Consider the following 12,803-nt stretch of genomic DNA (forward strand, 5'->3'; position numbering starts at 1 on the left):
CACATGTGTTCATTCATAGTTTTGATGCCTTCAGTGAGAATCTACAATGTAAATAGTCATGAAAATAAAGAAAACGCATTGAATGAGAAGGTGTGTCCAAACTTTTGGCCTGTACTGTATGAATGACAAATGTCAAATGTAGATGTGTGTGTGTGTGTGTGTGTGTGTGTGTGTGTGTGCATTTGCACACACAGTTGAGCACAACACGGTTGAATTGTATACCAAACATGTTTATCATTAATAGTTACATCATAAAATAATTAAGCAATGTTTTGGTAAGTAGGTGTGTTATGTTAAAAGTTTGTAAGCTGCAGATAGAGCACCTCACCACTACCGCTCTGCTGTATCGGCCTATTGTGGAAAACACATGTATATTCATATATTTTTAAACAAAGACAACAATAACACAGAAAATCAAGACAGATGGCTCAGTAATGTGCAATGTCATATTTGGTGCAATGTGGAAATGGAACACCCTCAAAAATAAACTTTGAATAAAGACGTGATCAGTCTCGGTGGCTCTGTTCAGGAGTGGGGGCAGGGCATCAGGATTCTGCGGACTAAGTTGAACATTGGATGAATACATCCTAAAAATCGGCCCATTACGAACAGGCGTGTTTTGATTGAGCACTGCACTCATCTTTATTGACGAGTGTGATCTTTGAATCTACCTTCATCATCAAAGTCATTAATGTTATTGTAAACTGGTGAAAATCAGCACCACTGATTACTGTTATACCTGGTCCGACTCCATCCTCACAGCGTGGCACATCGCAGTACTCCCAGCGGCTGTCAGGGTCAGTAGTGTAACACCAGGGTCTCCCCTCATTGTCGGGGTTACGACAGTAGTTGTTAACCAGGCCTCTGACAAACAATAGACAGTAATAATGATAAACACAGGCAAACCAAACAATAAAGGCAACATGCCACAAAATATTCAGTTACAGTAGCTCTTACTTTCCAGGATTGTTGTATGGCGTGCGGTCGTGTTGGTGTGGTGTTTGAGCCGACCAGCTCTGGCATGTTTTGCCAGATTCAGTTACAGCAGTGGTGCCTCGGTATGCTTCACCTTTACCGGTGAAACAGGTCAGATGTGGGATGAGGGTGGGAGGCTTGGATGCTGAGCACAGAAGATGAGATGGATTGGTTATAGAACTTAAAGAAAATGCAAGTAAATTAGTGGTGCTTTAAATGATGTCAAATTACAAAATGAATCTGACTGAACAGCTGCTGTAACAGCCATTCATATACAATATATACATATAAATGTAACAGGGTCATTTATACAGCAGGAATATGTTTAACAAAGTTAAATCTACAATTGTAATAAGTATTATAATTCCACAACATTTGTTTCAGTTGTTATTACTTGACATGCTTAGGCCTTCGCACTCAATATTTGGAGTGTTTGATAACCAGTTTTTGGACCCCTACATTCACCTTTGGGGGTACCCCACCTATAAAGGGGTGTCTCCCTCCTTACTTCCCCCCTTTTGCTGTTGTGCTCCATGGGAGAAGGGCTGGAGTTTGCATGTTGTGTATGACAGAGGATTTTTGTTTTTACCACCTGTTGTCAGGAATAAACAGAGATTGCCTCCAAAGATATCCACAGTTTGGGATATATATATATATGTGAATACAAATGTCAAATGTATATGTGCGTGTGTGTGTCTGTTTGTGTGTGTTTATACACACAGTTGAGCACAACATGGTTGAATTGTATACCCAACATGTTTATCATTATCATTAATAATCAGCAATAATATACCATGAAGAAGTTAGCAGCAGGGAATGACATTTAGCAGTGATAGGCTTGTTTACACAGATATGTTTTGAGGTTGGATTTAATAATGTTCAGGGATTGTATATTTCGGATATCAGGTGGGAGGGAAATCCAGAGGTGGGGGGCCGAGCGGCTGAAGGCTCTGGACCCCATGGTGGTCAGGCAGGCTGGAGAGATAGAGCTGGGTGTCATCCACATAGCAATGAAAGTGTATATTGTGTGTTTCAAAAATATGGCCAAGGGGGAAGAGATAGATAATCAAGAAGAGGGGACCGAGGACAGAGCCCTGGGGAACACTGGAGGAGAGGGGAGATGGCTGGGACGTGAAGGATTTTAACTGAATGAACTGAGTGCGGCCTTTGAGATATGATTTAAACCAGTCAAGGGGTGTGTTGGATATTTCAATGGATGCCAGTCTGTCGAGGAGAATGGAGTGGGAGATGGTGTTGAAGGCTGCGCTCAAGTCGAGGAGGATGAGGATGGATAAAAGTCCAAAGTCAGCTGCAAGCAGGAGGTCATTGGTGATTTTGATAAGGGCTGTTTCTGTGCTGTGGTCAGGACAGAAGCCAGACTGGAACTGTTCGTAGAGGTTATTGCTGGAGAGGTGAGAGTGAACTTGAGATGCACTGTTTTTTTCCAGGATTTTTGAGAGAAAAGGCAATTCGGAAATAGGGCGGAGTTTACTGAAGTTGTTGGGATCTGAACCGGGTTTCTTGAGAATTGGAATTACAGCAGCAGATTTGAGGGAGGATGGAACACAACCAGAGGTGAGGGAGGAATGGATGATGGTGGTTATCATAGATGAGAGGGAGGGGAGGCATGCTTTGAATAAGGGGTTGGCAGGGTTAAGCTGGCAAGTGGATGGTATGGATATCTGGATGAGTTCAGCATCAGAAAGGAGGCGGAAACTTGTAAATGGTTGGGTGAGGGGGGGCAGGGGAACAGGAGGAGATGAACTGCAGGAGGTGTGAGGGGTCAGTTGCAGGTGGATCCAGTCTATTTTTGTATTGAAAAATGCCATCAGTGAGTTACAGTAATCAGTTGAGTAAAAATGTGGAGGAAGAGAGTCCGGTGGGCGGAGGGTGTTGGTGACCAGTGAGAACAGTGCCCGATTGTTCCCATCGCCAGCACTGATTAATTCAGCATAGTATTGTGATTTTGCTGTGGAGAGAGAGTCCTTGTAAAACAGAATATGGCTGTGGTACATTTGCTTGTGAACAATGAGACCAGTCTTCCTGTAGAGCTGTTCCAGTTGGCGTCCTGTGGCTTTGAGTTGGCGTAGATGGGGTGAAAACCAGGGGGCAGAGTGGCTGAAGGGTACAGTCCGGGTTTTTAATGGAGCAAGTGAGTCCAGTAGAGTGTGAAGACCATTATCATAATGACACACCAGTTCATCCGTAGAGGCAGGTGAGCTGATGTTGGGGAGAGTTTCCAAACCTGATGTGACGGCTCTTAGATTAATGTTTTTGATATTGCGATATGAGATGACATGTGGTGGTTTAGTTTTTGACAGTGTTAGTTTCGTGGTGAATGAAATTAACATATGGTCAGAAATGGGGAAATCATTTGCAGAGCAGTTAGTGACACCGGAGCAGCAAACCAAGTCCAAGAAATGTCTTTTTGAGTGTGTTGGGAGATTAATGTACTGTTGTAATCCAATACTGTCCAAGCATGAAGTGAAATCCTTAGTAAGAGGGTGGTTGATGTTTTCCATATTTATATTAATATCTCCAAGCAGAATTATATTGGGGGAAAGGGAACAGATGTGAGCGAGGAAGGTAGGAAAGTCATAAATGAAGTCCTTGTTGGGTTTAGGTGGGCGGTAAACAGTGGACACTGTAGTTTTTGTTGGACCATTTCTGTGTAGGACCACTGTTTCGAAAGATGCATACACTGGGACCAACCTGATCTCACAGAAATGCGTGAAATGACCACGACCTATTAACACCGCATTCCGTGGTGGCAGCACGTAATGGGTTGAAATTACGTGCTGCCACCACGAAAACAATGCCAATGTAAAGTCAATTAGGGTCCTCTCCCGTGGTGGACACACGGATTCCCTGATTCAATCACGTCATATCAACCTCGTTTTCCTCAATGATATCTTTAACATTCCTGTATACACACAAAAATGCAGAAGTGTCCTTGATAACTCAACAATATGACAGGTTAATGTCAAGGCCATAAAATAAAATAAATGTATTTTGCCAGCTTTTGATAGCGTGGGGCTTTAAGAGCATTGTGCTGTGGGCAGTTGGGGCGCGTTCCACTACTGTTTCGTAGCTGCTGTCCGCCGTCTGTGGGCTTCATTCCATTTCAGATTGCCATCCGTCTGCCGTAACTGAATCCAAACGCCAGTAATAAATAAATAAGAAGATAAAAATAAGGCTGAGCACGGAAGAACCAGAGAGGAAACACCATCACATGGAGCCGTCTGCCCCTGACAACCCGGCCACCCTCCACTCCACCAGGGGAGAGTGGACCCCAAGCCAGCGCCACAGAACCAGCGGCTGCCCCGCTGGATATACCTCCGACCGTGGCAGCTGTCACACAAACCGCTGCTGAAAATTATACATTTTGATACAGGTAGGCTATATACATATTGCAAAACTCTGTAAAAGTACACCAAAGCATATTTTCGTTTCCAAATATTTATTTGAAAACGAAACCATTCATACGGTCAATATAAAACATTTTGTTAGTAATAAAAAACAAATGTAATCTCAATGTGAGCCAGCCGGCGGGACTGCAGCTGAACCACTTCCAATGTTCATTTATTCATTCATTCATTCATTCAATCGCGTGTTCAATGTGTGTGTGTGTGTGTGTGTCAGAGAGGAGTATCAATAAAAAAAAAAAGTAATTATTTCGGTGTTTATTTCTTTTATTCTTCCGTTTTTTTTTTAATCAAAATGCGTAATATAGCCAACAATATTAGACCAGATGTTAATCTAATTATTATTGTAGAATGTATTTAGCAAATCATCACTCTCAACTGGAGACAGCAGCAAAAAAAAAAAAAGGCATTATAAAAAGCCGACAAATCGTGTTAATTAATTGATGTGAGACATCGAAGAGGTTGTCTCCTATAGTCTGTAATTTTTTATTTTTTTTATCATAACTTCTTGGAAATTACTCAAAAGTAGAACATGCTAAAAGTAAATACAATAATAGGCTAAATAGTATCTAAGCAATAATAAAGTGTCTAAACAATAATAAATATTATCTAAGTTATCTATTAGGCTACCATTCCACTCTGTAAATAGATTTTAACATTTCAATATGATTTTAATATTATTTTTGCTTATTTCATTATTGTTATTATTGGTTTTACTTTTTAGTAGTATTGTATTGTCTGAGGATGACTCATTTAATAACTATCTACAGTAAAAAAGATAAAAACAAGCAAAGAAACAAACAAAACTCATTTTATACACGGGGCCTTCAAAGTGCTCTCTGAAACTACACCTGGCATGGCTTGTGTCCAAAAAATGAAAAAATCTAAACTTCGTCGTAGAGCTAAACCAAATACATCATTGGAAAGGTCTCAACCTGGAGAGTAACATATGACAGTATGAAGATTCTACATGGCTCCTGCTTTCAGCCATTGACCTTTGAACCTTGACCTCAGTGCATGTTTGAGGGCTTATAACTCAGCAACGAAAGAGGGTACAGACATGGGACCAACTGTTATAGAGAGCTCTTGACCTCAGCTATCATGTGAGTGTAGTCAACAACTGTGGGTGCTGTCAGATATGGATAAAATATGGATAAAATTAATTTTCACCCATTTAGAAATTAGATATTTAAAATCTGATTTCACAAATGTGTTTACCATCCTCTTAAAGTCCACAGTGTACTCTCAATTCAATATTTACAACTTCCAAATCTGGGAAAAACACTTAGATTTTTAAAAAACTACAATTCCCTGGGACCGCACCATGCAGTTTGATACATATCAGCAACATAGTTGTAGTTCTTCTGATTTGCAAAGTAGGGCTCTAAATAGGGTTGTAAAAAGATATATCTACTGAGTATATCAAATGTCTAGTAAAGCTGAACTAGTAATGACACTGCACCTAGATGAACTATGGTAAGAAAAAGTAAAGATGTCGGCTAATTTTCGATATTTTAGCTAATACACTAGAAACGGCGTTTTTGGGACAGTAGGTTCGTTTGCGGCATGTAAAATAGGGTTGTAAAAAGCTAGATCTACTGAATAAATCTAATATCTAGTAAAGCCAAAGTAGTTATTACACTGCACCTAGATGGACTATGTTAAGAAAAAAAGCAAGGATATTGGCTAATCGTAGTTATTTTAGATAGTACTCTAAAAACGGCATTTTTGGGACGGTAGGTTTTTTGCAGCTTGTTGTAAAACAGGGTCGTAAAAAGATACATCTACCGAGTATATCAAATGTCTAGTAAAGCTGAACTAGTAATGACACTGCACCTAGATGAAATATGTTAAGAAAAAGTAGGCATGATGGTTCATTTCAGATATTTTAGCAAGTTCTCTAGAAACGGCGTTTTTGTGATTGAATATTTGAATAGGCTATAACAAATATCTAGAACAGCCGAACTATCACGTTATTATGATTATTATTATTATTGGTGGGAAATTATAACAGGGGAATGTATTTGCCATTTTAATATCAAGAACACTTATGCATTTTTGTGTGTATACAGGAATGTTAAAGATATCATTGAGGAAAACGAGGTTGACGTGACGTGATTGAATCAGGGAATCCGTGTGTCCACCACGGGAGAGGACTTGACTTGACTTTACATTGGCATTGTTTTCGTGGTGGCAGCACGTAATTTCAACCCATTACGTGCTGCCACCACAGAATGCGGTGTTAAGAGGTCGTGGTCATTTCATGTATTTCTGTGAGATCAGGTTGACTGGGACGGAGAAAGGCAAGACTTTCCACATCTTGTGGTAGATTATCGCAAGGACTCCTCCTCTGCCGGTGTGACATGGTTGACAAGTGTAAACAAACCCATGTGGAGTGGACTCGTTCAGTTGGAAAAAGACATTGGGTTGTTGCCATGTCTCTGTTAGACAGAGACGGTCAAACTTACAATAAGGGAGGAGGTCCCGAAGGAGTTGTCCTTTGCCCGTGAGAGAACGGATGTTGAATAGTCCAAAGTTGACATCGCTGTGGTCAGTGGCGGTGCTAACATTAGCTGACCTGGCCAAGTTGGCTAATACACTGCGGTCAACGGTCCAACCGGAATTCCTCAGTGGACGACGGGTTGTGGACCAGATGGAATTTATGGCAGTGGAGTCATTGATGTGGAAGCTCTGACGGGATCCGTGGTGGATGTATTTCTGATGGGGAATGCGAGCGATGTCCGGAAAGAGGTGAAGTATCAGCGGCAGGTCAGGCAGGTGGAACTGTAGCAGGAGCAGCTCAGCAGCTGTGTAGTGGAGTAACTGGGGATTCCAACCAAAAGCTTCATGGTCGTCTGCGGGCGCTCTGGTTGCTCTGACATCGCTCACACAGCCAGCTCCAGTAGGTGCTTGCACCAGCCGAAGGGGTGGGGCCGGGCGCTGCAGATGTGTCCATCTAGGCTGACCGGCTGTGCACTTTACAAGGTTGAACAAACATACTATCATTCATGTCTTCACTATGTATTCTTCATGACTTTCATTACACAATTAAAATAATGCTAATAAACACAGTCATATAGCCTTATCATTATGATTTTACCCTCCTATTGGCAGGTTGGACCACTGAGAAATGTAATTGGTGGTAAATAAGCTTGAGCTTATTTGGAGGGAAAAAAGCGTAGCCAATATATATAGCATGCACATCTTCGGTTTCCTCTTTCACCATGGACCGCACTTCTGGAAGCCTCCTTTGTATTGCATCGGTGTATTTGCTGAGGAAACGCAGTGCCCGGAGCAGTCGCTCCATCTGTGGCCACAGAATCCTGCAAACCCAGCAGCTCCACGGGGAATTTCACCAGCTGGTACAGGAGTTATGTTTCTCTTCCATATTCGTCCTCTCTTTCAATTTTTCCCGGCCTCGCCTTGAGAATCTCGGTCTGCAATTGGCTGCTGCTTCAGCAGCGGCACTGCTCATTTGCATAAAGTTCAGCTTCTCTCAACTTCTACTTGACGCTCTGGTCGCTGGCATCGCGCCGCTCGCTGCAGTCGACGCACCTGATGCCCTTTGTCGCCAGCTTGCATTGAAAATGAATGGTTGTCGGCTGTTGAAGCTTTTGGTGGGAATCCACGGTAAGGCTCCAGATGGATTTGATATAATGGACAGGACAGTCCAGACGAGCATGAAACTCACAGCCAGTCGGTTAATCCACATGATGAACGGATGAATGTTGTTCCAGCAGGTAGCAGCAACCAGGTGAGGAGTGGAAGCCTGCCAACACTCCACAGGTAAACAGTTAACAGACTCACTACTGAAATGTCTGATCGTTTTGATGGTATGACGAGGTCACAATAACAACGTTGCCATGCTAATGTTGAGAATAGGGTCTATTTCAAAGTCCAGATGTCAGTTTAAAAAGACATAAAAAGCCGGAGAGCATTGGCAGCTACATGCGCCAGCGTTCACTCAGACCGGAAGGGGAGGGACTTGAACATCTGATGAAAACATCTGAAATATCGACCCATTACGAACAGGTATGTTTTGATTGAGCACTGCACTTGTCTTTTTTAAAGAGTGCGATCTTTGAATCTACCTTCATCACCACTGTCATTAATGTTACTGTAAACTGGTGAAAATCATCACCACTGATTACTGTTATACCTGGTCTGGCTGCATCCTCACAGCGTGGCACACTGCAGTACTCCCAGCGGCTGTTAGAGTCAGTAGTGTAACACCAGGGTCTCCTCTCATTGTCAGGGTTACGACAGTAGTTGCTAACCAGGCCTCTGACAAACAACAGACAGTAATACTGATAAACACAGGCAAACAATGAAGGCAACATGCCATAGGTCCCTCTTTTATCAAGAACGACATTTGTCAGTTACAGTAGCTCTTACTTTCCGGGATTGTTATGTGGCGTGCGGTCGTGTTGGTGTGGCGTCTGAGCCGACCAGCTCTGGCATGTTTTGCCAGATTCAGTTACAGCAGTGGTGCCTCGGTATGCTTCACCTTTACCGGTGAAACAGGTCAGATGTAGGATGAGGGTGGGAGGCTTGGATGCTGAGCACAGAAGATGAGATGGATTGGTTATAGAACTCAAAGAAAATACAAGTAAAGTAGTGGTGCTTTAAATAATGTCGAATTACAAAATGAATCTGACTAAACAGCTGCTGTAACAGCCATTCATGTACAATATATACATATAAATGTAACAGGGTCATTTATACAGCAGGAATATGTGTAACGAAGTTGAATCTACATTTGTAATCAGTATTATAATTCCACAACATTTGTTTCAGTTGTCATTACTTGGCATGCTTAGGCCTTCGCACTCAATATTTGCTGCATTGATGGCCAGTTTCTGTACCCCTACGTTCACCTTTGGGGGTACCCCACCTATAAAGGGGTGTCTCCCTCCTTACCTCTCCCCTTTTGCTGTTGTGCTCCGTGGGAGAGGTAAGCAACAGTGCTTTTACAGTAATTTACGTCTTTTAGCTCTGTTAGTTGTTTATAAGTTCATTTGATGCTAATACTATCTTGTGTTGCTTAATTTGTGTATGAGCTGGAGTTTGCATGTTGTGTATGATGGAGGATTTTTGTTTTTTACCACCTGTTGTTAGGAATAAACAGAGATCGCCTCCAAAGATATCCACAGTCTGGGCCTCTTTATATCTACACAACGCAGACATCACTAGAGTCCACTGGTTACATAAATGTAAATTAATTCATACACATATATGGTATATATGTATGAATGACAAATGTCAAATGTAAATGTGTGTGTGTGTGTGTGTGTGTGTGTGTGTCATCACCACTGTCATTAATGTTATTGTAAACTGGTGAGAAATCAACACCATTGATTACTATTATACCTGGTCCGACTCCATCCTCACAGCTCGGCACCTCACAGTACTCCCAGCGGCTGTCAGGGTCAGTAGTGTAACACCAGGGACTCCCCTCATTGTCGGGGTTACGACAGTAGTTGTTAACCAGGCCTCTGACAAACAACAGACAGTAATAATGATAAACACAGGCAAACCAAACAATGAAGGAAACATGCCATAGGTCCCTCTTTTATCAAGAACAACATTTTTCAGTTACAGTAGCTCTTACTTTCCGGGATTGTTGTCTGGCGTGCGGTCGTGTTGGTGTGGTGTCTGAGCCGACCAGCTCTGGCATGTTTTGCCAGATTCAGTTACAGCAGTGGTGCCTCGGTATGCTTGACCTCTACCAGTGAAACAGGTCAAATGTGGGATGAGGGTGGGAGGCTTGGATGCTGTGCACAGAAGATGAGATGGATTGATTATAGAACTCAAAGAAAATACAAGTAAATTGGTTGCATTTTAAATAATGTCAAATTACAAGATGAAACTGACTAAACAGCTGCTGTAACAGCCATTTATATACAGTACAGGCCAAAAGTTTGGACACACCTTCTCATTCAATGCGTTTTCTTTATTTTCATGACTATTTACATTGTAGATTCTCACTGAAGGCATCAAAACTATGAATGAACACATGTGGAGTTATGTACTTAACAAAAAAAGGTGAAATAACTGAAAACATGTTTTATATTCTAGTTTCTTCAAAATAGCCACCCTTTGCTCTGATTACTGCTTTGCACACTCTTGGCATTCTCTCCATGAGCTTCAAGAGGTAGTCACCTGAAATGGTTTCCACTTCACAGGTGTGCCTTATCAGGGTTAATTAGTGGAATTTCTTGCTTTATCAATGGGGTTGGGACCATCAGTTGTGTTGTGCAGAAGTCAGGTTAATACACAGCCGACAGCCCTATTGGACAACTGTTAAAATTCATATTATGGCAAGAACCAATCAGCTAACTAAAGAAAAACGAGTGGCCATCATTACTTTAAGAAATGAAGGTCAGTCAGTCCAGAAAACTGCAAAAACTTTAAATGTGTCCCCAAGTGGAGTCGCAAAAACCATCAAGCGCTGCAACGAAACTGGCACACATGAGGACCGACCCAGGAAAGGAAGACCAAGAGTCACCTCTGCTTCTGAGGATAAGTTCATCCGAGTCACCAGCCTCAGAAATCGCAAGTTAACAGCAGCTCAGATCAGAGACCAGATGAATGCCACACAGAGTTCTAGCAGCAGACCCATCTCTAGAACAACTGTTAAGAGGAGACTGCGCCAATCAGGCCTTCATGGTCAAATAGCTGCTAGGAAACCACTGCTAAGGAGAGGCAACAAGCAGAAGAGATTTGTTTGGGCCAAGAAACACAAGGAATGGACATTAGACCAGTGGAAATCTGTGCTTTGGTCTGATGAGTCCAAATTTGAGATCTTTGGTTCCAACCGCCGTGTCTTTGTTAGACGCAGAAAAGGTGAACGGATGGATTCCACATGCCTGGTTCCCACTGTGAAGCATGGAGGAGGAGGTGTGATGGTGTGGGGGTGTTTTGCTGGTGACACTGTTGGGGATTTATTCAAAATTGAAGGCACACTGAACCAGCATGGCTACCACAGCATCCTGCAGCGACATGCCATCCCATCCGGTTTGCGTTTAGTTGGACGATCATTTATTTTTCAACAGGACAATGACCCCAAACACACCTCCAGGCTGTGTAAGGGCTATTTGACCAAGAAGGAGAGTGATGGAGTGCTGCGGCAGATGACCTGGCCTCCACAGTCACCGGACCTGAACCCAATCAGAGTGAAGGCAAAGGGGCCAACAAGTGCTAAACACCTCTGGGAACTCCTTCAAGACTGTTGGAAAACCATTTCAGGTGACTACCTCTTGAAGCTCATGGAGAGAATGCCAAGAGTGTGCAAAGCAGTAATCAGAGCAAAGGGTGGCTATTTTGAAGAAACTAGAATATAAAACATGTTTTCAGTTATTTCACCTTTTTTTGTTAAGTACATAACTCCACATGTGTTCATTCATAGTTTTGATGCCTTCAGTGAGAATCTACAATGTAAATAGTCATGAAAATAAAGAAAACGCATTGAATGAGAAGGTGTGTCCAAACTTTTGGCCTGTACTGTATATATATAAAAGCATAATTATAAGGCTACGAAAACCAAACGAATTTTATTTTATAGCGATTATACACTTGTATAAACATATTAATGGGTAGAATATTCAGAATCAGATTCAGATTGACAATAAACCATGCCAAATATTACACACTGGCCCTTTAAAGGATGAGTTTAACCTAATCTTGTTAGAATCCTAGACTGTCAGACATTTAACTTGATTTCTGAGAGGTGATTCAAGCAGTCAGGTTTTATGAGAAGATCAACTCTAAAAATTGGCTTTTAGCAAAAAGATTCTTAATCTCTCTGCTTCTTGACGTTTTGGGGCTGCTGTGTAAACTAAGTGTGAACACATCAAAGTCAACAAAATCTCTTATAAATGCATTTTGTCTCATCTCATAATACATCCTGACTTGATTAATTGATGAAAATAGTATTGAAAAGGCATATTTAATCAACATGGTCAAGGTTGTCCTGATGAGGTGCTCTCACAGTGAAGCAAAGTAATGTCTATATTACTTTTATTTATAATTTAGGGCACTTAAATTTTTGTGAACTACTCATTATTATCATTCAGAGGTACCATTATATCTTACCAGTGCAGGTTAGGGCTCCCAGGAGCAAAGCTAGTTTGCACAGGTCCATGATGAAGCAGCTGACAAAGTCACTGAGGTACCTCCTGGGATGTGACTGCCCTCCTTTAGCATCTCAGAAAAATAAATAGGACGGCTCAATCTATTTTCAGTCAATCATTGGTCAGACAAGAACAGCAAACAAACATCAGGCTTCTTTCAATCACGTGACCTCCAGTAAAATGCTGAGTACCTTTTCTGTTGTTGTTTTTCGTTATATCTCATTTATATATGAGGCACATTGTGTTACTGTTTATTGTGTATGAAATGCAC

General features: G+C 41.8%; 1 protein-coding gene across 8 annotated transcripts in view; it reads right to left on the minus strand.

Moving 5' to 3' along the window:
• The window catches only part of LOC117260087 (apolipoprotein(a)-like), a 195,025-nt gene extending 182,425 nt beyond the window's left edge, over window positions 1–12,600 (minus strand). For 2 of the 8 annotated variants that reach the window (XM_078167075.1, XM_078167072.1), the window contains exons 1-7: window positions 12,495–12,600; window positions 10,012–10,174; window positions 9,771–9,895; window positions 8,796–8,958; window positions 8,560–8,684; window positions 958–1,120; window positions 740–864 (exon numbers count right to left, since the gene is read on the minus strand). In XM_078167075.1, coding sequence (XP_078023201.1) covers window positions 740–864; window positions 958–1,120; window positions 8,560–8,684; window positions 8,796–8,958; window positions 9,771–9,895; window positions 10,012–10,174; window positions 12,495–12,543 — 913 coding nt within the window. In that variant the 5' untranslated portion in view covers window positions 12,544–12,600. The remainder of the gene's footprint in view (window positions 1–739; window positions 865–957; window positions 1,121–8,559; window positions 8,685–8,795; window positions 8,959–9,770; window positions 9,896–10,011; window positions 10,175–12,494) is intronic. The other 6 variants (XM_078167073.1, XM_078167070.1, XM_078167074.1 and 3 more) reach the window with 5 other exon arrangements.
• Window positions 12,601–12,803: the final 203 nt, after the last annotated feature.

The sequence above is a fragment of the Epinephelus lanceolatus genome, chromosome 4, assembly GCF_041903045.1.
Source record: "Epinephelus lanceolatus isolate andai-2023 chromosome 4, ASM4190304v1, whole genome shotgun sequence".
NCBI lineage: Eukaryota > Metazoa > Chordata > Actinopteri > Perciformes > Serranidae > Epinephelus > Epinephelus lanceolatus.